This window comes from Pangasianodon hypophthalmus, chromosome 30, assembly GCF_027358585.1.
Source record: "Pangasianodon hypophthalmus isolate fPanHyp1 chromosome 30, fPanHyp1.pri, whole genome shotgun sequence".
In the NCBI taxonomy this organism is placed as follows: domain Eukaryota; kingdom Metazoa; phylum Chordata; class Actinopteri; order Siluriformes; family Pangasiidae; genus Pangasianodon; species Pangasianodon hypophthalmus.
The window spans coordinates 2,550,194-2,572,841 of NC_069739.1; the positions used below are offsets into that span (position 1 = coordinate 2,550,194).

Below are 22,648 nucleotides of genomic sequence, written 5' to 3' on the forward strand. Positions count from 1 at the left end.
AAAGTAATGCTTAATTTAAAAATATTATTCAATTCAATTAAGAAAATAAATATAAAACAAAACTCAAAACTAAATTTTCTAATTCTTTGTCATTTTTTTAGCATCTTTCTTCTGTAGCATCTTTGTTTCTATTTAGATAATTCACATAATACAGACATAAGACTTTTACAGAAAATAAAAACAAACACTATACTGTGTGAACAATGGACATATGGACGAAGCAAGAGACAGAAATGTTTTTGGATTGTTTGCACGTGTCATTTTAAAACACAAAGGCGCTATGACACCAGTGTGTATTTGGTGGCTTTGTGGTAAAAGCCTTGCCTTAGGCCAATGAGCTTGCTAGTTCAAGTGCAGTACTGTACTCAGTTTTTTGGGTGGAGAAATGGTGCTAAAAGGGCAGGTTTTTGTGCTGTTTACTTAGCTATATGACTGTCACTTATTGGAAGGTGAAAAGGACTATAAAACAGGTCATTAGTGTGAGATCCTGTGGCTCATGTGGATGAGTGTCACCTCTGGGTTAAGAGGTTGCTGGTTCAAACCCCAGCCAGGACTCCAGGATCTGAACATAGATGCTTCAGAAGTCAGCGGAAAGTGTGGGATGCCCAGAGGGTGTGATGGTGGCAAGGTGGGTAACATCTGAGTAGTTGCCCCCCCATGGTTGTGGTAGGTGAATGATGGGGTTATGATGCAGTGAGGAAGAGTGTTAATTTAGTTTTGCATAACAGGGGGAGCACTGTGAAAACTAAGTCACTACTCCTTCTCCAAGTCATCTGACCCCTCACCAGCCCAGTCCCCAGAGGGGCAGCTATCCAGATATTACCCCTTCAACCAGGACCACACCCTCTAGACCTCCTGCACTTTTCCCTCAGCCTGTCATTGATTCCTGAAGCATCTATGTTTATATCCTGGAATCCCAGCTGGGGTTTGAACCAGCAACCTCTTAACCCAAAGGTGAGACTCATCCACATGAGCCACAGGATCTCACACAAGTGAACTCTTTTATAGTCCTTTTCACCTTCATATAAGTCACTGTCGTCTAAGTTCATATAAGTAAAGTGCATAGACTTGAACCAGTTACATCACACACCATCTTGGTTTAATATTTTTACAACACAAAAGCCTGACCTAATATTTTCCATCTAACACACCAAGTAGAGACAAAAGCTGACTTCAAACCAGCACCTGCTGAGTCCAGAGGCAAGATGTTTACCACAAAGCCACCAAATCCCCTCGCAAACACAGTGGTGTCATAGCGCCTTTGTGCTTCAAAATGACACCCTCCAAAAAAAAAAAAAAATATGTAGAACATAATATTGTGTGTATATATATTTGCCTCCTGCTTTAGTAACATCCTTAGTTCTCTTCAAGCCTCATGTACAATAATGGCCTGGTGGAAAAAATGAACGGAACAGTGCAGAGGTGCAATTATTATTATTATTGATGTGGAAAACCAAGACAAAATATTGTTTTAACAGAATACATGTTTTACACATAATTAGAATTTTTTTTATGGTTTACAAGTAACCTGATGAGTGAAAATTCAGGGCCCTGGAGAAACTGGCGAACAATAAACCCAACACATGGATCAGTATCAGATTAGAAAATGAGATTTATTTATGTATAATTCTTATTACTTCTATTATTACAAATACACATCATATATACTTTATATAAGCTATTATTTAAAATAAAAATAATATTATTAAGATCAACAACAACAATAATAATAGTTAATATTATTTTAATAATATATTTTATACATGTAGCCCCCCCTGGCCTCCTAGGATTTACTTCTCCTAAGTTCTGTTAGGGTGGAGCCCCGGGTTCAGGTAATGTGTTCAATGAAAATATTAAAGTCATTACTCCCCTCTAGTATTAAAATTAATTATGAGCTAAGCTATCCTTTTCCTTTAACAGATCGGATGGATGCTGTCAGCGGACCTACATTAACGGATTTCACACTCCAGGTAAGTGTAGGTCAGTACCCTTTACTTTCAGTGTAAACTAATATTCTGATACAGAAATGAACTCACTACTCAGCAGAAAGTATCAAAATTAGGAAGATTATTTATTAACACAGATAAAGACACCAACAAATATATAAATATATACACAAATAGATCAATTAATAGATAAATAGGTCAATAAATAAATAAAATAAATAAACAGAAAGTGTGAAAGGAGAGAAACAGAAGAAACTATTCACTATCTATGACAGTGTCACATGGATCAATAACCCCTATAAAGAGAGCTGTTCACCTTCAGGTGTCTCTGTGTGACTTATTTCAAATACTAATCAATTAATAAACACACTCTAACTAATTACTTTATATGATCTCTTTTGAGAAAAGGTCAATACCCTCTTTGAACGGTGAAATGAGTGTCACAGACTATGTACAGGGGGATTAAAAGTGCAAAGAAGATAAATACAAGGCCTTCCATAAGCATTCAGATTTCAAACAACACTAACACTAATGACTTGTGAGCTCACACACACACACACACACACACACACACTCACACACCCCACCGTTGCAGGCCTGAGACGTTGCTAGGGCTCGTTGTGGCCCAATAAAACACAAAGCTGGCCTCTTCACTCTACTGAGCAACAAAATTAGTAAATAAAGCCCCTCAGTCCCGCTGTCATTAAGGCAGTAAGCGTTATGAGCTCCGCTCCGGATCTCGCTGCATCTGATGCCCACTGCAGTCTCTTCCGAATCGCTGTCTCCTCTCCAGCGGTACCAGAGGAACTCTCGATCGCGAGGGGATCAGAGCGCTATCTGGGATCTGTCCTCCAACCATGTCCTCCAACCATGTCCTCCTCCGAATCTCTCTCTCTCTCTCTCTCTACTTCATCTGCCGTTAACCGGAATAACGGACTTTCCGTTCCAACATAAACAAACACGGCAAGTGCCGTCTCGCATGACACTAAATCTCACAAACTCACTGAAAATACTCAAAACAAACAACTAAATCGATTAAAAAACACTCATTCCTGCTGAAAACACCCAGCATACAAACAAAATAATTTTACTAAAGAGTCCGCTGCTTCACCTGTTCTCCCCTGAATGATAAATCAACCATCCAATAAGAATCCTCCTTCCAGTAGGGAGGCGGGACTATAACTTTTACAACCAATCAGATATGAATAGCCTTCCTCACCCATATTTGCATACAATCATTATAAAAAGAGGTTCTCACTCTTAAAGGGACAGTTACATACAAACGGAACCCTCATATGCGTCCTATTAAAACATGTACATAGATATTAATCAAAGATATTGTCAATTAGTAATATCATTAGTAAACCCAACTTTACCCAGGGTTACATACATAAATAAGAACCACAATGGTAAAAGACACAAAAAAGAATTAAAATCCTCAGTCCCAATAAACACACAGGAGCATGTGTGTGGAGTACACATCGTTTAATTAACAATCACAATCATAAAACACAAACAGAAAAGACAGAAGCTGCAATCTTGAACATTTACTGAACAGTGACCTCTAGTCACAGATTTCTCTGCGTCACCGATTTCAGCACAACTCACACAGCTCGCGCGCTGCACTTCTCACTCCTCCATCCTTTTCTTCTGAAATTTTACTAGTTTCTTGTCTGACAGTTCATTTTTAACATTTCCTTTTTAATTAATGTAAAATGACTAATCTGTTTTAATGAATAAATTTAAATGAGTGTGTTTTTGTGCAGATGGATTGTGTGCTAGTCAGACAGATGACTGAGCAACAATGTGACAATGTGCAGGAATTTTACATAAAACACTACACACTTTATTTTGGATCACACAATCTCACAGATGTAGAACCAAATAAACAGTAGATCCTAAACCCAGCGTATAGAGGTTGAGTGAATGTGGTGTGGACTCTGTGGAGGAGCTTCATCGTGTCAGAGACGCTGTAGAAGGACAGAGTTCCTGCACTGTGATCCACATACACTCCTATTCTGGAGGATGATGGAACTCTGAGATCAGTCTTAATATTGTTGTGATAGAAACAGAGAGAAGAAGAAGTAGAAGAATAACACCGCAGACTCCAGGACTGATTGTTGAATCCAAACCCACACTCATTACCCTCTCCTTTCCTGCTGATGTCTTTATATGAGACTGTTATGGACACAACACCAGCACTGCTCCTCTCCACCTCCCAGTAACAGCGTCCACACACACTCTCCTTACACAACACCTGACAGATAGAGTCAAATCTCTCTGGATGATCAGAGTACTGCTGTCTCTCACTGCATCTCACCGCTCTGTTCTTCTCAGACAGAATGAGTTTACAATGTACCGTGTTGGGATCCAGAGTCAGATAACAGAAATCTGAAATAAAAGAGAAAAACAAACTGAACATGGCATGTTTTATTAAAAGTGTAAGCGCTAAGCGTATAGCCAATACAATAATTTGCTTTTTAATATTTAACCAGAGAGTTGTAATTTTTCGCCGTCCTTTTATCAATACAAAGAAGCGTACCCGGAAGTGCTAATGGACTACATTTCCCATGAGGAGGTCACCTCCGCCATTACTAATTTACATTTTAGAAAGAGCCAATGTGAGTTTAACAGAAGACGAACGCGACATACAAGGTAAATGTGTTATTATTGTATTTTTTTTTTTTTGCAGCTTTTTATTTATTTCTGGTTACAAAAATAAAAAAAGAAATGATATTATGGAAACGTGTGCATAAAGTTTGAGAAGTTAGTGTAGCAGCTTGCTGGATAACTGTGGTGCACTAATACTGTCCTCCTAATGAGAGGAAATGCACAGTCAGGTTATCGAAGTGTTCTCCTAGTAATCCTAACACTCAGCTAGACACACTTTACACCATGACCATCATGTCTGAAAAGTACTTTTTCATTTATTATTATTATTATTATTATTATTATTATTATTATTATTATTATTATTTAGGACAATTCCTTTCAGACTGTTTTTTTTTTATCTGTAATTAATCCAGCTGTTAAGCCAAATTTTATTAAACATAACAAGCATTGCAGATGATAGTAGTAGACAGTAGTGTTCTGGCACACAGAATGTGTAAAGATATATATATATACATACACACACACACACTTACATTTCTGGGCAAAAATCTTAGGCACATGCAATGAAATGCTGTAGAGCAAAGATGCCTTCAAAAATAATGAAATTAAATGTTTATACATTAAAAAGAATCCTATAAAGAGCAGTAAACAGTAATAAATGACAAAAAGTCAATATTTGGTGTGACGATCCTTCTCTTTAAAAAAATAAAATAGTATCTCAGGTGCAGTGTGTGCAGTTTTGTAAGGAAATGAGCTGTAAGTGTTACTGAGCATCTTGCAGAAGCAGCCACAGTTCTTCTGGAGACTTTGACTGTCGACTCGCTTCTTATTTTTGCAGTGAAACCCAGCAGCCTTCATTATGTTTTTATCTGAAAAGTGTCTCTTATGGAATCTGCTGCTTTCTTTACTGAAGTACAAACATTTTTCTGTAACATTTCATTTTGTGCTGAAAAACCAATGTTTGGAAATTTAAAATGTTTTTGTACTGAATCAATAATGTAGAATTCATAACATAAAAATCCATAACAAAGTTTGTACTAAAATAATAGGGTGCCTAAGACCTTTGCACAGTACTGTATATACCACTGACAGAGCATGTGTGTTTGAAGCTAAATGCACCCTATGCATCTTTGCAACATGGGGCACAAAGACATTTTTTTAAAAATCCTTCCATTAATTTACATGTGTAATTGCTACTGTGCTAGAGGTTCTTTACTCTTACTGTCCACTTTAATAGGAACACCTGTACACCTGCTCATTTATACAGTTATCCAATCAGCCAATCATGTGGCAGCAGCACAATGTATAAAATCATGCAGATCCAGGTCAAGAGCTTCAGTTAATGTTCACATCAAACATCAGAATCAGGAAAAACTCAGTGTTTTTTGTTTTTCACACCACTTTGTGTAAACTCTACAGACTGTTGTGTGTGAAAATCCCAGGAGATCAGCAGTTTCTGAAATACTCAAACCAGCTCATCTGGCACCAACAACCATGCCACGGTTAAAGTCACAGAGATCACACTTTTTCTTCATGCTGATGTTTGATGTGAATATTACCTGAAGCTCTTGACCTGGATCTGCTTAGAATTTAAATAAAATACAAAACATCTGTTTAACATGCCTGTTTCTAAGGTAAGAATTGTGTTTGTAGATTAAAATGATGTCTGTTTCTGCTTTTATATGCATACCTGCTGTTACATTTGCTATTCAGTCAACCAATAAAAGTTGTTTAGAAGGTAAACATCATTCTGCATTAATAATTTTGTTAGCATCAATGGAAAAATATTGTTTCTTATTACTCAAAGTGCATTTGGTCCCCACAAGGAATGAAGACAGCTGGTGTGTGTTAGGGTGGACCTCACATATACTAAATACTGGAAACAGGTCCTACAAGTGACCACTGCGTGTGTGTGTGCGTGCGTGCGCGCACGTGTGTGCATGTATGTGTGTGCATGCACGTTGGGTGTACATGCTTGTTGGGTGTAGCTGTAGGTGTGTGTGTGTGTGTGTGTGTGTGTTTGTGCTTTACACGTACATTTCAGAAAATCTTCTCTGCTCTGTGGCTCCGGTAGTGAAATGGTCTGAACTGCTGCAGCTGTGGAGAGAAAAATGGAAACGAAGACAAAAAGCATCATCAGGTTGTGTAAAAGATGGAAACAGTTTAAAGTGATACAGTCAGTTTATTCATTTTAAATCAGTATTTTAGTTAAAGGTGTTATTTGAGTAAACTGTCTGCAAAAAGAAAGCAGGAGCATTGCTAAGAAATAATACTTCACAGAGCGAGTAAAGACGTCCATCATTGTGTTTCTCCAGCAGGAACAGCTCCTCTTACCATGTGGAGAGATTTTGTTAAATTCCTCCTCACAGAATTCCTCGAGTCTCTTCTTCAGATCTGAGAGAGAATTCCTCACTCCATCAAATGAGAGATGTTGATGGACAGTGATGTTGGACGTGTGAAAATCTGGTCTTTTTTGTTGGGGAGACCGACGTCCAGAAGCTAAAGCCTACAGAAAGCAATTTATACATCAAAGAAAGAAAACAGTACACACAAACAAAGTACTTTGGAAAGTTTGTCTTTTTGCAAAATTCCTGATTTTTAAAAGTGTATTTACATCCATGAGCATTCTATCACTACATTACCCAGCTTGCATTACACAAATACATCATACGATCATTATGAATCCACCTTATAAGCCGCCAGTTTTTAATGTTGTAGCCATAGATATAGGAAAACAGTAGATACATTAGTCAATGTTGGTGGCTACTGTGATCCTTCATTGCTCAACTGTCACGATAAACACACCAGACAAATGAAGTCATAGCTACTCGAGCCCAAATCCACAAACTATCAATAATGAACTTAACTAAGAACTGAAGTCGAGTTAAAAAGAAGCTAAACAGCACTAAACAATAACAAACAGTAATAAACTGTGAAGTCACCTGATCTCAGGATAACACTAGACACACTTGTGATGTCAGACAGGGACATTTATTGTTGCTTTAATGAGAGGTGTTTTAGAGAGTGTGTGAGGAACAGCTGGCTCTGTAGATCAGACAGTGAGTGTTACCTGGAGGAAATGGATGTGATCGTGTGTGTGTGAAAGCTGCTCCAGCTCATTGACTCTCCTCTGAAGATCAGCAATCTCCTGCTCCAGTTGCTCCAGGAGTCGTTCAGCTCGACTCAGTTCAGCCTTCTCCTGAGCTCTGATCAACTCCGTCACCTCCGAGCGCTTTTTCTCCATGGAGCTGATCAGCTCAGTAAAGATCCTCTCACTGTCCTCCACTGCTGTCTGTGCACTGAGCTGTTAGGAGACACACACAAGATTTAAAGCTCATCTATCATTCCCTCTCTTACTGGGAATCTAAATGACTGGTTGTCCATGTTGTGTGTGTTTCTAGGAGCAGCTCTGTCTCTGCTCACTGCTCACCTTTATAGTGTTCACAGCCTGTTTCAGCTCCTGCACCTTCTTCTGCTTCTCCTGGATTCTCTGCTGGGATTTCTTCTGCTCCTCCTTTAGCTCACTCTGAGGACACATCAATTATTTTCAGCTCTTAATGAAGTATATTAATCTTTATTAGTTCCTACATCACAATACCTAATCACCTGGCAGCACAGTGTTGTAGAATTTCTATATGGTTACTGCATTTTGTATTGTTACGAGCTAGAAATAACTTCCATGCTGCTTATGATGAGCAGCAAAATAAAGAGTAAAACTTGGGTTTTTGGGCAGAAGAGTAAAAGGAAAAACAAAGAATGTAAAAAGGCTGGATGCCGGTGTGATGGTTTCCAGTCAAGGGAACCATCAACCTTTAAACATGGCTTTTTTGAAATGTTGCCACATAGTTGGAAGCACACAATTGTACAGAATGTCTCTGTGTGCTGCATCATTACAGTTTCCTTTCTCTGGAACTAAGAGGCCCAAACCTGTTCCAGCATGACAATGCTCCTGTGCACAAAGCGAGCTCCATGAAGACATGGTGTGTGAAGGTTGCAGTGGAAGAACTTGAGTGTCCTGCACAGAGCCCTGACCTCGACCCCACTGAACACCTTTGGGATGAACTGGAATACCAACTGCACCCCAGACCTCCTCACCAACATCAGTGCCTGACCTCACTAATGCTCTTGTATCTGAATGAACACAAATCCCCACAGCCACGCTCCAACATCTAGTGGAAAGCCTTCCCAGAAGAGTGGAGCTTATTATAACAGATTTATTCATGTTTGCTGTACCTCAATTCTCTCTCTCTCTCTGTCTCTCTCACTCTCTCTCTCTGCTTTCGTGTGCCATGCTCTGTCCCTTCCTGGTCTGACCAGATTAGGACTAACACTGACAAAAGTTTTAACACTATCTTAACCAGAACACAACATTTTAACAAGCTTTTACAAAACTGAAATTAAAGTTCAAATCCTGTAACTGACTAAAGCAATTAATTCCAACTAAGAAATAAAACTAGGAAGAATTCATTCTGGAAAGATTTCTAGTTCTCACCTGTTTCTCAGCTCTTTCTGCTGCGGCTGTGATGGTGTCGTGACCTTTGTGATTATCCATCGTACACAAATAACAGATGCAGGTTTGATCAGTACGACAGTAGATCTCGATCAGCTTGCTATGTTGAGAGCAGATCTTCTCTTGTAGTTTTGCTGAAGCTTCGATTAATGTGTGTTTCTTTAAACCAGAAATTTCCAGATGGAGGTTTCAGATGAGTTTCACAAAATGAAGTCAAACACATCAGACAGGACTTGACGGCTTTGCGTTTTCTCCCGGTGCAGAAATCACACTCCACGTCTCCAGGTCCAGCGTAACAGTGAGCAGGAGAAGCAGCTTGGAGTTCAGTCTTCTTCAGTTTCTCCACCACTTCAGCCAGCATGGTGTTTCTGCGTAGAACAGGCCTTGGAGTGAAAGTGTGTCTGCACTGAGGACAGCTGTAGACGCCCTTCTGATCCTCCTGATCCCAGCAGCCATTAATACACAACTTACAGAAACTGTGACCACAGGGGATAGCCACCGGATCCTTCAGGAGATCCAGACACACTGGACAGCTGAACTGGTCCTGATCTACTGAAATACTGGCCTCTGCCATTTTCCTGAACTCACACACTGAGAAAGAGAGAGAGATCAGTTTTGTTTTCTCTGAAATGAGGAGTTACTTCCTGATTCTCTGAGTGTGTGAGAGGAAGAGGAGGAGCACAAACGCAGAGAGGTTATCAATCCTCCTCTGTTAACCATTTCATCTCCCTTCAGTACATAAATATAACCCGTGTAGCTACACTTATTAGGATTAAGTTCATGAAACACACACAGAATGGGTTTTAAATTTCTGGTCTTTTTTTCCTACTGACACCTCAAGCAAAACTTTCATCCTTGTTGATAAATTACAATTGTTACAATTTAAGAACTTATTCCTAGTGACATCTTTAAAATTATATTCATCCTGGAAGAATGTTGGAGCCATTTTTAAAGTGAGAAGTTCTCACTTTACAGTTCTCCAGAAGCTGCTGTTTTTCTGTGTTTGTTCTTTTGCAGATTTCAGCCTTGCTGTTTTATTCTTGAGGCTGTTGAATGGTTTCTGCTGCATTACTCTTCCTCTGTACCCATGCTCCATGATCCTGTTGTGAATAGTCTGTGCTCTAGTTGTATCTGGTAATTCTCAATCATCTCTGAAGCAATCCTTGCTGCTGTTTCTCGGCTGTTGTACTTGATTTTATTCACAATTATCTGCCCAATCGGCTGGTGGTCTTTCTGATTCTGCCTGTATGTCGACTGTTTTCATTCACAAGTCCTTCTTCTTTGAACTTTTTTTTTTTTTTGAAGTTTTGCTGATCAGCTGAATAAAGCGGCCTTCTTTCCTTCTTTCCTCATAACTTAATTCCTTCATCTGAGTCATTTTTGCAATGACTTTTAACCAGCTGGTCTAAAGGTAATTTAAAGTAGATGTATGTAGTCAGTTACCTTCAGTTACATACAGATGCCTCTAGCAGAGTAACCACATGGTGTAGTTCATCATATTAACTGTGGATTAACTCTAACAACCAGAATAATATGAAGTCTACAAATATATATATTTTTTAATTTTGACCAGTATATCTATTATTTTTTATATTTTTAAACATAATAATCATTTTTGTGGAATGTTTTGCTTGAAAAGTGTGCTTGTGCTTTTTTCTTTAAAATAAATGCCACTTGTTTTGACATGTTGTTTTCTAATGCAGTAAAATTCATACAGTTGTAAGTGTGGCTTAAGTCTCCAAAAAAAAAAAAAAAACATTTGGGGCCACCCTATTTTAATACTGTTAAATGTTTTAAAATGAAATTTCAAGACAAAGTGTTTAGAAACAGCTTTAGATTTTAAAAAGTGAACGTATATTCTAGATCTTAGAATACATGGTGAAAATTAAAATGTTTTAAAAGGTATATATGATTGTAATGTGGTGTTATTTGGCTCAAAATGTCTTTCTGAACAAAATTCACCCTTGTGCTCTATGTGCATTTTTGGATTGTTAAAGCAGGGTTTTGTAAAGATTTCCCATCCAGGGTCTCCTTTAACTGTTAGAAAGAAAGAAAGAAAGAAAGAGAAAGAAAAGAAAATCCACAGACATCTTGAGTAAATATGTTTATGCTATTCTTACTATTCAGATATTATCATCTTCAGTCTCCTAAGTGAACTGCATCTGTCTGTTGTTTAGGACGGTCTGTATAAGAACTGGTTTGAGCTTGTTTCAGTGCTCAGACATGGCCTTATCTTAAGTGAAGTAATGCTCAACTGTTTGTGTTTTTATTTTCATTTTGAAATACTGGCTTCAGCCATTTTCCTGAACTCACAGAGAGAGAGAGAGAGAGAGAGAGAGAGAGAGAGAGAGAGCAGCACTCAGAGATAAGTTTTGTTTCCTCTGAATGAACTTTGAGCTTCTGTGATTATAGTGTGACAGAGACACTGGGTGGAGCTTTAAAGTGTGATGGGTGGAGCTTTAAGTGAGGAGGGTGTAACTAACCTCCATGGCTATAAGTAATATAATGTTTGATGTATGATGTAATGGTATTAATTATTAAGGTGATTAATGTAATGAGATGAGTTTCTACACATTTTCCTGTGGATCACGTAAAGATTTTCCCATCACCTCATACTTCACAGACACTCTCATTGTCTCCATTCCACCTCAACCTCCATTCCTTCTATATAAATGGACTGAACCTCTGTGTGAAACTGAGGTGTAATTAGCACAGTTATGTAAACAATGGCTAATCGTCCGTCCCTCTGGTTAAGTTGACTATATGGTCGTGTGAATGGTTGGAGCATCTCTTCCTCTCAGCTCACACAGGTAGATTTGAGATCTCTAATAAATTTCTGGTCCTAAGTTTAATTTGATCAGCCATTCAGTGTGTAGTAAAGAGTCAGCACTTGATTCATTTCAAACCTGATTTGGAACAGAGTCTGTCAGGCTTTCTGAGATATACCAGTACAGCTGTATAAAGCTGCAAATGCACTAATCGCTCTATAATCCAGTAAGAGAGTCTTAACATCCAAGATTTAAGGAAATAAACAATAAACACGTGACTAGTTGAACACCAGAAGGTTTAAAATGTAACTGACTGGTGTTAGTTTACTGGTGAGAATGGTGTGAACAGTATTTTCACCAGCAGAGGGCGGAAGTGGGCAGTAGGGGGAAGTTTGGTTTCTTTTTTAAGTCGCATTCTGTGGCTTGTAACTTTCTCTCTGAGTGATCATTTTCCATGTAAATATAGCCGAAATCACAGCACAGCCGATGTCTTTAACTTGTGTGTGTGGTGAATTTGTCAGACGACGTGGCGGTTATAAAATCAGGATTTTAGCAGCGCAGAGCAGCAGCTTGGAAATGGCTTGGAAGTGACTGCTGGTTAACATGTAGTCTTAATGAGCCGCGTTTCACTCCCTATTTCAGACTCGTTCCGCTGTCTGACAACAGAAACAGAAAAATGGGTCAATGTGAACAGCTTTACTGGGAATTCGGCTTTATTAAAATACAGTATGTGAGCACAGAGAGAAGGAGAGAAGCAAACAGATGTAAAGGGCTAACACCAGGCAGAATGCAAACACGACGCCATGACGTCACGGACACGCTATTCAGCGCATGACGTCACATTTAGCGACTTTTCGAGCAGGCTTTAGCTACTTTCCATTGAAAGCAGTTGGCAGTGCACTGAGGAGAGCCATTATCTGTCTCTAAACGCTTTTGAATGCATTTTTCAGGTGAGTTTGTGTAAATTGTGGCACCTTTTAGTGAGTGTGTGCTGTTAAAATCACTGCAGCGTCGAATGTTTGTGTGTATTTGATGTGTATGTTTCCAGTAAGAGAGATTAGCTGCTTCTCCTGCTCACTGTTTCACTGGGCCTGGAGATGTGGAGTGTGATTTCTGCACTGAGAGAAAACACAAAGCCATCAAGTCCTGTCTGATTTGTCTGACCTCCTTTTGTGAACCTCATCTGAAAGCTCAGCATGAAGTTCCAGCTTTGAAAAGGCACAAGCTGGAAAAAGCCACGACGCAGCTACAGGAGAAGATCTGCTCACATTACCACAAGCTGATGGAGATCTACTGTCATACTGACCAAAGCTCCATCTGTTATTTGTGTGCGATGGATGAACACAAAGCTCACAACATCATCTCAGGTGTGTCAGAAAGAACCGAGAAACAGGGGAGAACTAGCAAGTGGTCATTTTGTTGGTAATCGGCGTTATCTGTACACTAAATGTCACAGTTTACTTGAAGTACCATTAATGTACACTTATTCAGATTATACTTAATATAACGCTGAGGATGATTGTTTTTATTTTCTCACAGCATGAGCTAGAGGAGGAGCAGATGAAATCCCAGCAGAGAATCCAGGAGAAGCAGAAGAAGGTGCAGGAGCTGAAACAGGCTGTGAACACTATAAAGGTGAGCAGTGAGTAGAGCAGATTCACCCACGCCTCAACTCTTTACCTCAGCAATAAATAAATAATAATAATGTTAGTCCTGTCTGTATTTAGTCATTTAGAAAGGCTATTTAGAAAGGAACTTGACTTGTTTCGAGGACATTGATTTGTTATGAGGACCTCGATGCAGGACATTGATTTGTTTCCTGTAATATTGTTTAATTGTCTCCAAACTCCAGAGTAGTTGGGGTTCTGGTCTAGTGATTATAGCCAGCTTTTGCTGAGGTAATTGCTGATACTCTTTCTATGTTAAAAAAAAAAGGTTTGCATTGAAAGCTGGAGCTTTTTAACAGAAGGTAATGTAGGATCAGTCTATGGTGGCCGAGTGATACCTAGTCTTGGAGTCTTTTATTGGTTTGGGTGGTTTGACTCTCTTTAACTGTTGACTGATGTAGTAACACGTAATTACAATATATAAGTATTAATACATAATGTAACTAGGAAGTTAACTATGACGATGAATGTTATTTGAGCTTTAAAATTAAACTGTGTGTGTGTGTCTCCTAACAGCTCAGTGCACAGACAGCAGTGGAGGACAGTGAGAGGATCTTTACTGAGCTGATCAGCTCCATGGAGAAAAAGCGCTCGGAGGTGACGGAGCTGATCAGAGCTCAGGAGAAGACTGAACTGAGTCGAGCTGAACGACTCCTGGAGCAACTGGAGCAGGAGATTGCTGATCTTCAGAGGAGAGTCACTGAGCTGGAGCAGCTTTCACACACACACGATCACATCCATTTCCTCCAGGTAACACTCACTGTCTGATCTACAGAGAGAGCTCTGTACGCCTCTTTCCACCCTGCAGCCAGCTGCACCAGATGTGCGTAAGGTTGATCTCAAGTCAGTCCTAAATCATACGTTGTGAGGCAGCAGTAGTACCCACTCCACCACTGTGCTGCCCATGTACCTTACTAATAATCTCAATTTGATTTATGATGAAGAAGCTTTCTATGCTAGCTGATATAAAATAATGTTACATTCAAACTAGACTATGACAGAGCTTAAGTTTGACTGTTGCGACTGGCTTCTAGTCTCCAGGCCTGGAGTTTACGAAAATAATGAATGTACTTGTCTTAGATCACAAGTGTGTCATGTCTAATTTAGTCTGTGATTGTTTATTCCTATTACCCTCCTTTTTACTGTGTAGAGTTTCCAGTCTGTCTCTTCTGGACATAAGGACTCATCAAGCATCCACGTTAATCCACGTCTCTCATTCGACGGTGTGAGGAAGTATCTCTCAGACCTGAAAAAGCGACTGGAGGAATTCTGCACTGAGGAATTGAAAATCTCTCCACATGGTGAGTAAACACGTGCTGACAAAAATATTTGATGTGTGTGTCTTTTTTTTTTTTTCCAAAAGGCCAATTGTGTTTCATTAATTTATTCTGTTGTCTCCACAGATTCTGCAGTTCAGATGATGTCACCCTCAGAGCCAAAGAGCAGGCAAGATTTTTTGAAATGTATGTCACTCTCTCACACACACACACACACACACACACACACACACACACACAACCAATTATATCTGTTCAACACATACGCTTGGTTAATCCACTTCTAGCAATTTTCTTCTGTCTTTTGTAGTTTGGCTTTTGTTAATTCTAATTAGAAATGGTAGTATCTATGTATATATAGCTTTTAAAGCTAACTAGTTAAACACAAATTAAACAATGCACTAATCAGTGTGAAAATTGGCTGTTTGTTTTACGTGCTCAGCTTCATACTAGCTTCATTCTCAGATCGTAGCAAAGCAAGCTAACTCTACTAGCTACATACACTCGCTAGAGGCATAAACAATCTCTGCTACTTCCTTCCAAGCTTTATTTTTCTTCATAATGTCTCTATGCATGTTTAATGAGAGGTAAAAATTGACAGGGAAAGATGAAGCTGAGTTTTTCTAAAGTTTTGGTGCATCAAACTGTAAATGGGAACTAATTACAGGTAAGAACTAAAGTAATGAGAGGTAACTGAAGAAACGCTGGATAACACACGCCATAGGACTGGACAGAGGAATCATTCAAGCCATCATTAGGATTTGTTGCTTTGCTGTGTCATGCCTACTTTATACCTGAGATGAAATGTCACTTGTCGCTGAAATCATGGCTCCTTGTTACACACATACGTAGAAACTCAATGATCATTTGTCGCTTTGTCACTTGCTAGTGTGAACATAGGTTTAGGTAAGAAATAGTATAAATAGGTTGGTGTCTCACTTATTAAAAAAATACATTTATTACTTTATACCTTACATTCTTCTCATTTATTTCAGATTTCTGTTCTCTGACTCTGGACCCCAACACAGTAAATCAGCACCTCATTCTGAGTGACAACAACAGAGTGCTGAGACACAGCTGGAGAGACCAGGAGTACTCTGATCATCCGGAGCGGTTTGACTACCACTGGCAGGTGTTGTGTGAGGAGAGTATGCTTGGACGCCATTACTGGGAGGTGGAGTGGATGCGAGATGACGATGTGGAAATATCCGTCTCGTACAGAGAGATCTGCAGGAAAGGATGGCGCGACGAGTGCAAGTTTGGACGCAACGATCGGTCCTGGTGTCTGCGCTGTTCTTCCACGTCTCTCTGTTTCTATCACAACAACATTCAGACCGAGATCCAAGGGCCATCATCCTCCAGAATAGGAGTGTATGTGGATCACAGTGCAGGAACTCTGTCCTTCTACAGCGTCTCTGACACGATGAAGCTCCTCCACAGAGTCCACACCACATTCACTCAGCCTCTATACGCTGGGTTTGGGATCTACTTGTTAGATGACGATATAACTGTGAGGTTGTGTGATCCTTAGTAATGTGTGTAGTGCAGTAAGATGTGTCCCAGTTTCTCACAACTATATATATTGTTAAATTGACTTGTTAATCTCTGACACTTGTAGGAATACAAATATGAGAGTCACTGTTTTCCAGTATGCTGAATGACATCAGCTAAATGATTATGCTGAGCAAAGTTTCTAGTAGGAGGTTTCTGCCAGTTCCTGTTCTCTTTACTGTGAGTCAAACAAGCATAGTAACTGAGGCTACCACCTTTTGTCTGTGATGGCTCTTGGTGCCTCTGCCCCATTCTTTGCATTGGTGGCCATTGTTCATGATCATCAATACCTGAGGTGTGGACTTTTCTTTATCTCTATGATAATGAAGTGTGTGAGTGGTTTAGTTATGCTGATTGGATTAGAGCTGGTGAAACTGCAGAGTCTGGGGAGGGTTCCTATAACTCTGTACTTCTTTTCCATGTTTTGTTTAAAGTTGTCACCTGAGTGCTTTTGTCTTCACCTCTAAGGACTGACCCTTAAAATGTGTATAAAACTACAACAGATCTCTTGTTTAGACTTGATGACTGCAGAGTGAAACAGCACGTTCTCAATAAAGAATCCTGCTGAAGATATACCCGAGTCTCCTGGTCTTCACTTCTGAGTTTCCAACACACCCCAACTTTGATTTTGGCTCTGTGTAGAAGCATCAGTTACACTATTATACACAACATGTACAAATAAAAATGGAAATGAGTTTTTTTTAACACTGCTGTGTGGAAATTAAACTGTTTTAGATTTGTTACATAACGTAGCGCATGTGCTCTAATATAAAAGCTCTAAACTTTTATCTTTCTAAGTGCAGACTCGGCACCGGCATCAGCAGAAACACGACGAGCAAGTAGATTACGGTTCTCTCCATCTTTACTGCTGAGATCTCTGACGTTCTCTCCTATACATCAATGTCCTTAAATAACCCCAGCTTTACCTGGACATTCTCTCTGCTTACTAAACACAATCTACGCTCAGGTCAATCATTAAACCCAGACTTGTGAGATATGGGAATTTAATCTTCCAGAGCAGGAATTTCCGAAAAAAGGAGGAGAGAAGGAGAAAATATTACAAGTGACTGTTCATGGTGTCGCTACATTTCTATTCTGATAAAGTTCAATAACTTGGTGCAATCATAAATGGTTATGACATTTTATATTTATAAGTGAACTATGTTCATGATTCTGTTGAAAATGATACAGAAGTTGTTTGATACCTGATAATAACAAAGTAATAATATTTCAGAAAATTAAAATGTTTCTCTTTGCTCCAGTCAGACTGCAAAGTTTATAAAACTAATCTTGTAGCTGCAATTTTACAATTACTGTAATCCTGTAGCTACCAACTTACAAGTAATGCTTCATTTAAAAATATTATTCAATTCAATTAAGAAAATAAATATAAAACAAAACTCGAAACTAAATTTTCTAATTCTTTGTCATTTTTTTAGCATCTTTCTTCTGTAGCATCTTTGTTTCTATTTAGATAATTCACATAATACAGACATAAGACTTTTACAGATAATAAAAACAAACGCTATACTGTGTGAACAATGGACATATGGACAAAGCAAGAGACAGAAATGTTTTTGGATTGTTTGCACGTGTCATTTTAAACCACAAAGGCGCTATGACACCAGTGTGTATTTGGTGGCTTTGTGGTAAAAGCCTTGCCTTAGGCCCATGAGCTTGCTAGTTCAAGTGCAGCTCATTGCTGTACTCAGTTTTTTGGGTGGAGAAATGGCGCTAAAAGGGCAGGTTTTTGTGCTGTCTACAAGTCTGTGCAGTTTACTTAGTTATATGACTGTCACTTATAGGAAGGTGAAAAGGACTATAAAACAGGTCCTTAGTGTGAGATCCTGTGGCTCATGTGGATGAGTGTCACCTCCGGGTTAAGAGGTTGCTGGTTCAAACCCCAGCCTGGACTCCAGGATGTGAACATAGAGGCTTAAGGGGTCAATGGCAGGCAGAAGGTGTGGGATGCCCAGGGGGTGGCAGGGGGTGGCAGGGCAATATCTGGGCACTTGCCCTACCCAGGGTTGGGGGTAGAAGGGGTTATGATGCAGGGAGGAAGAGTGTTAACTTAGTTTTACATAATAGGGGGAGCACTGTGAAAACTAAGTTACCACACCCTCTCCAAGCCACCTGAACCCACACCTACCCAGCCCAATCCCTGGTGGGGGAGCTGCCCAGATATTACCATCACACCCTCTAGACCACCTGCACCTTTCCCTCTGTCTGCCACTGATTCCTTTAGCATCTATGTTTACATCCTGGAGTCCTGGCTGGGGTTTGAACCAGCAACCTCTTAACCCAGAGGTGACACTCATCCACATGAGCCACAGGATCTCACACAAGTGAACTCTTATAGTCCTTTTCACCTTCATATTAGTCACTGTCGTATAAGTTCATATAAGTAAAGTGCATAGACTTGAACCAGTTACATCACACACCATCTTGGGTTAATATTTTTACAACACAAAAGCCTGACCTAATATTTTCCATCTAACACACCAAGTAGAGACAAAAGCTGACTTCAAACCAGCACCTACTGAGTCCAGAGACAAGGTGTTTACCACAAAGACACCAAATCCCCTCGCAAACACAGTGGTGTCATAGCGCCTTTGTGCTTCAAAATGACACCCTCCAAAAAAAAAAAAAATATATGTAGAACATAATATTGTGGGTATATATATTTGCCTCCTGCTTTAGTAACATCCTTAGTTTTACATTCTGTTCAAGCCTCATGTACAGTAATGGCCTAACGGAAAAGATGAACGGAACAGTGCAGAGGTGCAATTATTATTATTATTATTATTGATGTGGGAAACTAAGACAAAATATTGTTTTAACAGAATACATGTGTTACACGTAATTAGAATTTTTTTATGGTTTACAAGTAACCTGATGAGTGAAAACTCAGGGCCCTGGAGAAACTGGCAAACAATAAACCCAACACATGGATCAGTATCAGATTAGAAAATGAGATTTATTTATGTATAATTCTTATTACTTCTATTATTACAAATACACATCATATATACTTTATATAAGCTATTATTTAAAATAAAAATAATATTAAGATCAACAACAACAACAACAACAATAATAATAGTTAATATTATTTTAATAATATATTTTATACATGTAGCACCCCCTGCCCTCCTAGGATTTACTTCTCCTAAGTTCTGTTAGGGTGGAGCCCCGGGTTCAGGTAATGTGTCTCTCAATGAAAATATTAAAGTCATTACTCCCCTTTCATTTTTAACATTTCCTTTTTAATTAATGTAAAATGACTAATCTATTTTAATGAATACATTTAAATGAGTGTGTTTTTGTGCAGATGGATTGTGTGCTAGTCAGACAGATGACTGAGCAACAATGTGGCAATGTGCAGGAATTTTACATAAAACACTACACACTTTATTTTGGATCACACAATCTCACAGATGTAGAACCAAACAAACAGTAGATCCTAAACCCAGCGTATAGAGGCTGAGTGAATGTGGTGTGGACTCTGTGGAGGAGCTTCATCGTGTCAGAGACGCTGTAGAAGGACAGAGTTCCTGCACTGTGATCCACATACACTCCTATTCTGGAGGATGATGGCCCTTGGATCTCGGTCTGAATGTTGTTGTGATAGAAACAGAGAGAAGAAGAAGAAGAAGAAGAAGAACACTCCAGACTCCAGGACTGATTGTTGCGTCCAAACTTGCACTCATCACCCCGTCCTTTCCTGCTGATGTCTTTATATGAGACTGATATGAACACATCATCACTGCTCCTCTCCACCTCCCAGTAACAGCGTCCACACACACTCTCCTTACACAACACCTGCCAGATAGAGTCAAATCTCTCTGGATGATCGGAGTACTGCTGCTCTCTCTCACTGTATCTCACCGCTCTATTGTTCTCAGACAGAATGAGTTTACGATGTGCCGTGTTGGGATCCAGAGTGAGATAACAGAAATCTGAAATAAAAGAGAAAAACAAACTGAACATGGCATGTTTTATTAAAAGTGTAAGCGCTAAGCATATAGCCAATGCAATAATTTGCTTTTTAAATATTTAACCGGATTTTTTGCCATCCTTTTACAAATACAAAGAAGCGTACCCGGAAGTGCTAATGGACTACATTTCCCATGAGGAGGTCACCTCCGCCATTACTAATTTACATTTTAGAAAGAACCAATGTGAGTTTAACAGAAGACGAACGTGACATACAAGGTAAGCGTGTTATTTTTTTTTGCAGCTTTGTTATTAGTTTCTGGTTACAAAAATAAGAATTCTTCTTCTTCTTTCGGCTTTTTCCTTCAGGGGTCGCCACAGCGAATCATCACTCTCCACCTATCTCTATCTTCTGCATCCTCAACACTTGCACCCACTAGCTTCATATCCTCATTTATTACCTCCATATACCTCCTCTTTGGCCTTCCTCTTTGCCTCCTGCCTGGCAGCTCCATGCCCAACATTCTCCTACCAGTATACTCACTCTCCCTCCTCTGAACATGTCCAAACCATCTTAATCTGGCCTCCCTAACTTTGTCCCCCAAACGTCCAACATGAGCTGTTCCCCTGATGTACTCGTTCCTAATCATGTCCAACTTTGTCACTCCCAAAGAGAACCTCAACATCTTCAGCCCTGCTACCTCTAGCTCTGACTCCTGTCACAGCGACACTGTCTCTAAACCATACAGCATGGCCGGTCTCACCACTGTCTTGTATACCTTCCCCTTGATTCTCACTGATATTTTTCTATCACACAGAACTCCCGACACCTTTCTCCACCCATTCCAACCTGCCTGCACTCGCTTCTTTACCTCTTTCCCACACTCTCCATTACTCTGGACTGTTGACCCCAAGTACTTAAACTCCTGTACCTTCTTCACCTCTTCACCCTGTAATCTTACTGTTCCACTTCCCTCCCTTTCATTCACACACATGTACTCAGTCTTACTACGACTGACTTTCATTCCTCTTCTCTCCAGCGCAAACCTCAACCTCTCCAGGTTTTCCTCCACCTGCTCCCTGCTCTCACTACAGAATTAAATAAGAAACGTGTGCAGAAAGTTTGAGAAGTTAGTGTAGCAGCTGGCTGGATAACTGTGGTGCACTAATACTGTCCTCCTAATGAGAGGAAATGCACAGTCAGATTATCAAAGTGTTCTAGTAATGGAAGGAAGGTTTGATTAGAGGAAAATAAATGCTTTTTATCTGTGTAGCAGAAGATGGTGATGCAGTACAGCATGCAGTCAATACCACTGACAGAGCATGTGTGTTTGAAGCTAAACACAAACCCCTCTACAGGTAAGACTGTGCCTTATAGCATTTCTAATTTCATTACCTCATGTTGGTGCATGAGAACAGTAATGACATCAATAACTCCACATGACGTATTGTTGCTCTTTCCTGGATGCTCTCTCTGCATTTAGTAAAGACAGCTGAGTCTGACAGCAGCCATATCTAATGCAGTGAGATCAGTGTAGTGGGGCAGTGACACAGTTAGAGTGATGCTTACCGATTCACATGAGTCACATGACCAGTCCCGGGATGGAAACCTGGTGCTTCTTGCACCCTGTGCAAAAAGACCTTTTTTTTTTTTTTTTTTTGGTAATCACTACTGTGCTAGAGGTTCTTTACACTCACCGTCCACTTTAATAGGAACACCTGTACACCTGCTCATTTATGCAGTTATCCAAACAGCCAATCATGTGGCAGCAGCATAATGCATAAAATCATGCAGATCCAGGTCAAGAGCTTCAGTTAATGTTCACATCAAACATCAGAATCAGGAAAAACTCAGTGTTTTTATTTTTCACACCATTATGTGTAAACTCTACAGAATGTTGTGTGTGAAAATACCAGGAGATCAGCAGTTTCTGAAATACTCACACCAGCCCATCTGGCACCAACAACCATGCCACGGTTAAAGTCACAGAGATCACACTTTTTCTTCATGCTGATGCATCACCAAATCATGATATATTTCTTTAAAATAATCTCTGTGTCACTTTGTTTGTACATTAGCCTCGTAGCTCCAGTACCAAACTAAAGAAGCAAATGTCAGATACTATACATAATATAATGTATGATTGACTACCTTTGGAGTAAAGAGAACTTTGTGTACATTTGATTATACAAACCCTTATTAATTAATAATGATTAATTGTTTTATTATTTATGTTTAACTTGTATGTAGCACCTTGGTCCTGCGAGACACGACATTTATCGTTCCACTATATGTCCACACATGTAGCAGAATGACAATAAAGCTCGACTTGACTTGAATGAATGAGCATTTGGGTTTTGTAATGCACAGCTTTAAAAA

The 22,648-nt window shown here is 39.5% G+C and overlaps 2 protein-coding genes and 1 pseudogene across 2 annotated transcripts; 1 reads left to right on the forward strand and 2 right to left on the reverse strand.

Annotated features, from left to right (window-relative positions):
• Positions 1-3,416: 3,416 nt before the first annotated feature.
• LOC113540183 (tripartite motif-containing protein 16-like) lies at positions 3,417-9,741 on the reverse strand (annotated as a pseudogene).
• Positions 9,742-12,222: 2,481 nt separating this feature from the next.
• Positions 12,223-16,905, forward strand: LOC128317854 (tripartite motif-containing protein 16-like). Its single transcript, XM_053231716.1, has 7 exons — positions 12,223-12,787; positions 12,886-13,204; positions 13,377-13,472; positions 14,021-14,254; positions 14,655-14,805; positions 14,908-14,967; positions 15,777-16,905. Exons 2-7 carry the CDS (start codon positions 13,175-13,177, stop codon positions 16,310-16,312), a joined length of 1,107 nt encoding a protein of 368 aa, XP_053087691.1. The 5' UTR covers positions 12,223-12,787; positions 12,886-13,174; the 3' UTR covers positions 16,313-16,905.
• Positions 16,906-19,284: 2,379 nt separating this feature from the next.
• LOC128317859 (stonustoxin subunit beta-like) lies at positions 19,285-21,843 on the reverse strand. The gene has a single exon (XM_053231723.1). It carries the CDS (start codon positions 20,320-20,322, stop codon positions 19,744-19,746), a length of 579 nt encoding a protein of 192 aa, XP_053087698.1. The 5' UTR covers positions 20,323-21,843; the 3' UTR covers positions 19,285-19,743.
• Positions 21,844-22,648: the final 805 nt, after the last annotated feature.

Coding starts and splice junctions, on each gene's coding strand:
- LOC128317854 (XM_053231716.1), top strand. CDS start 13,175: ATGAACACAAAGCTCACAACATCATCTCAG. Junction 14,806..14,907: donor ATTGAAAATCTCTCCACATG/GTGAGTAAACAC, acceptor TTGTCTCCACAG/ATTCTGCAGTTCAGATGATG. Junction 14,968..15,776: donor CAGGCAAGATTTTTTGAAAT/GTATGTCACTCT, acceptor CATTTATTTCAG/ATTTCTGTTCTCTGACTCTG.
- LOC128317859 (XM_053231723.1), bottom strand. CDS start 20,322: ATGTTCAGTTTGTTTTTCTCTTTTATTTCAGATTTCTGTTATCTCACT.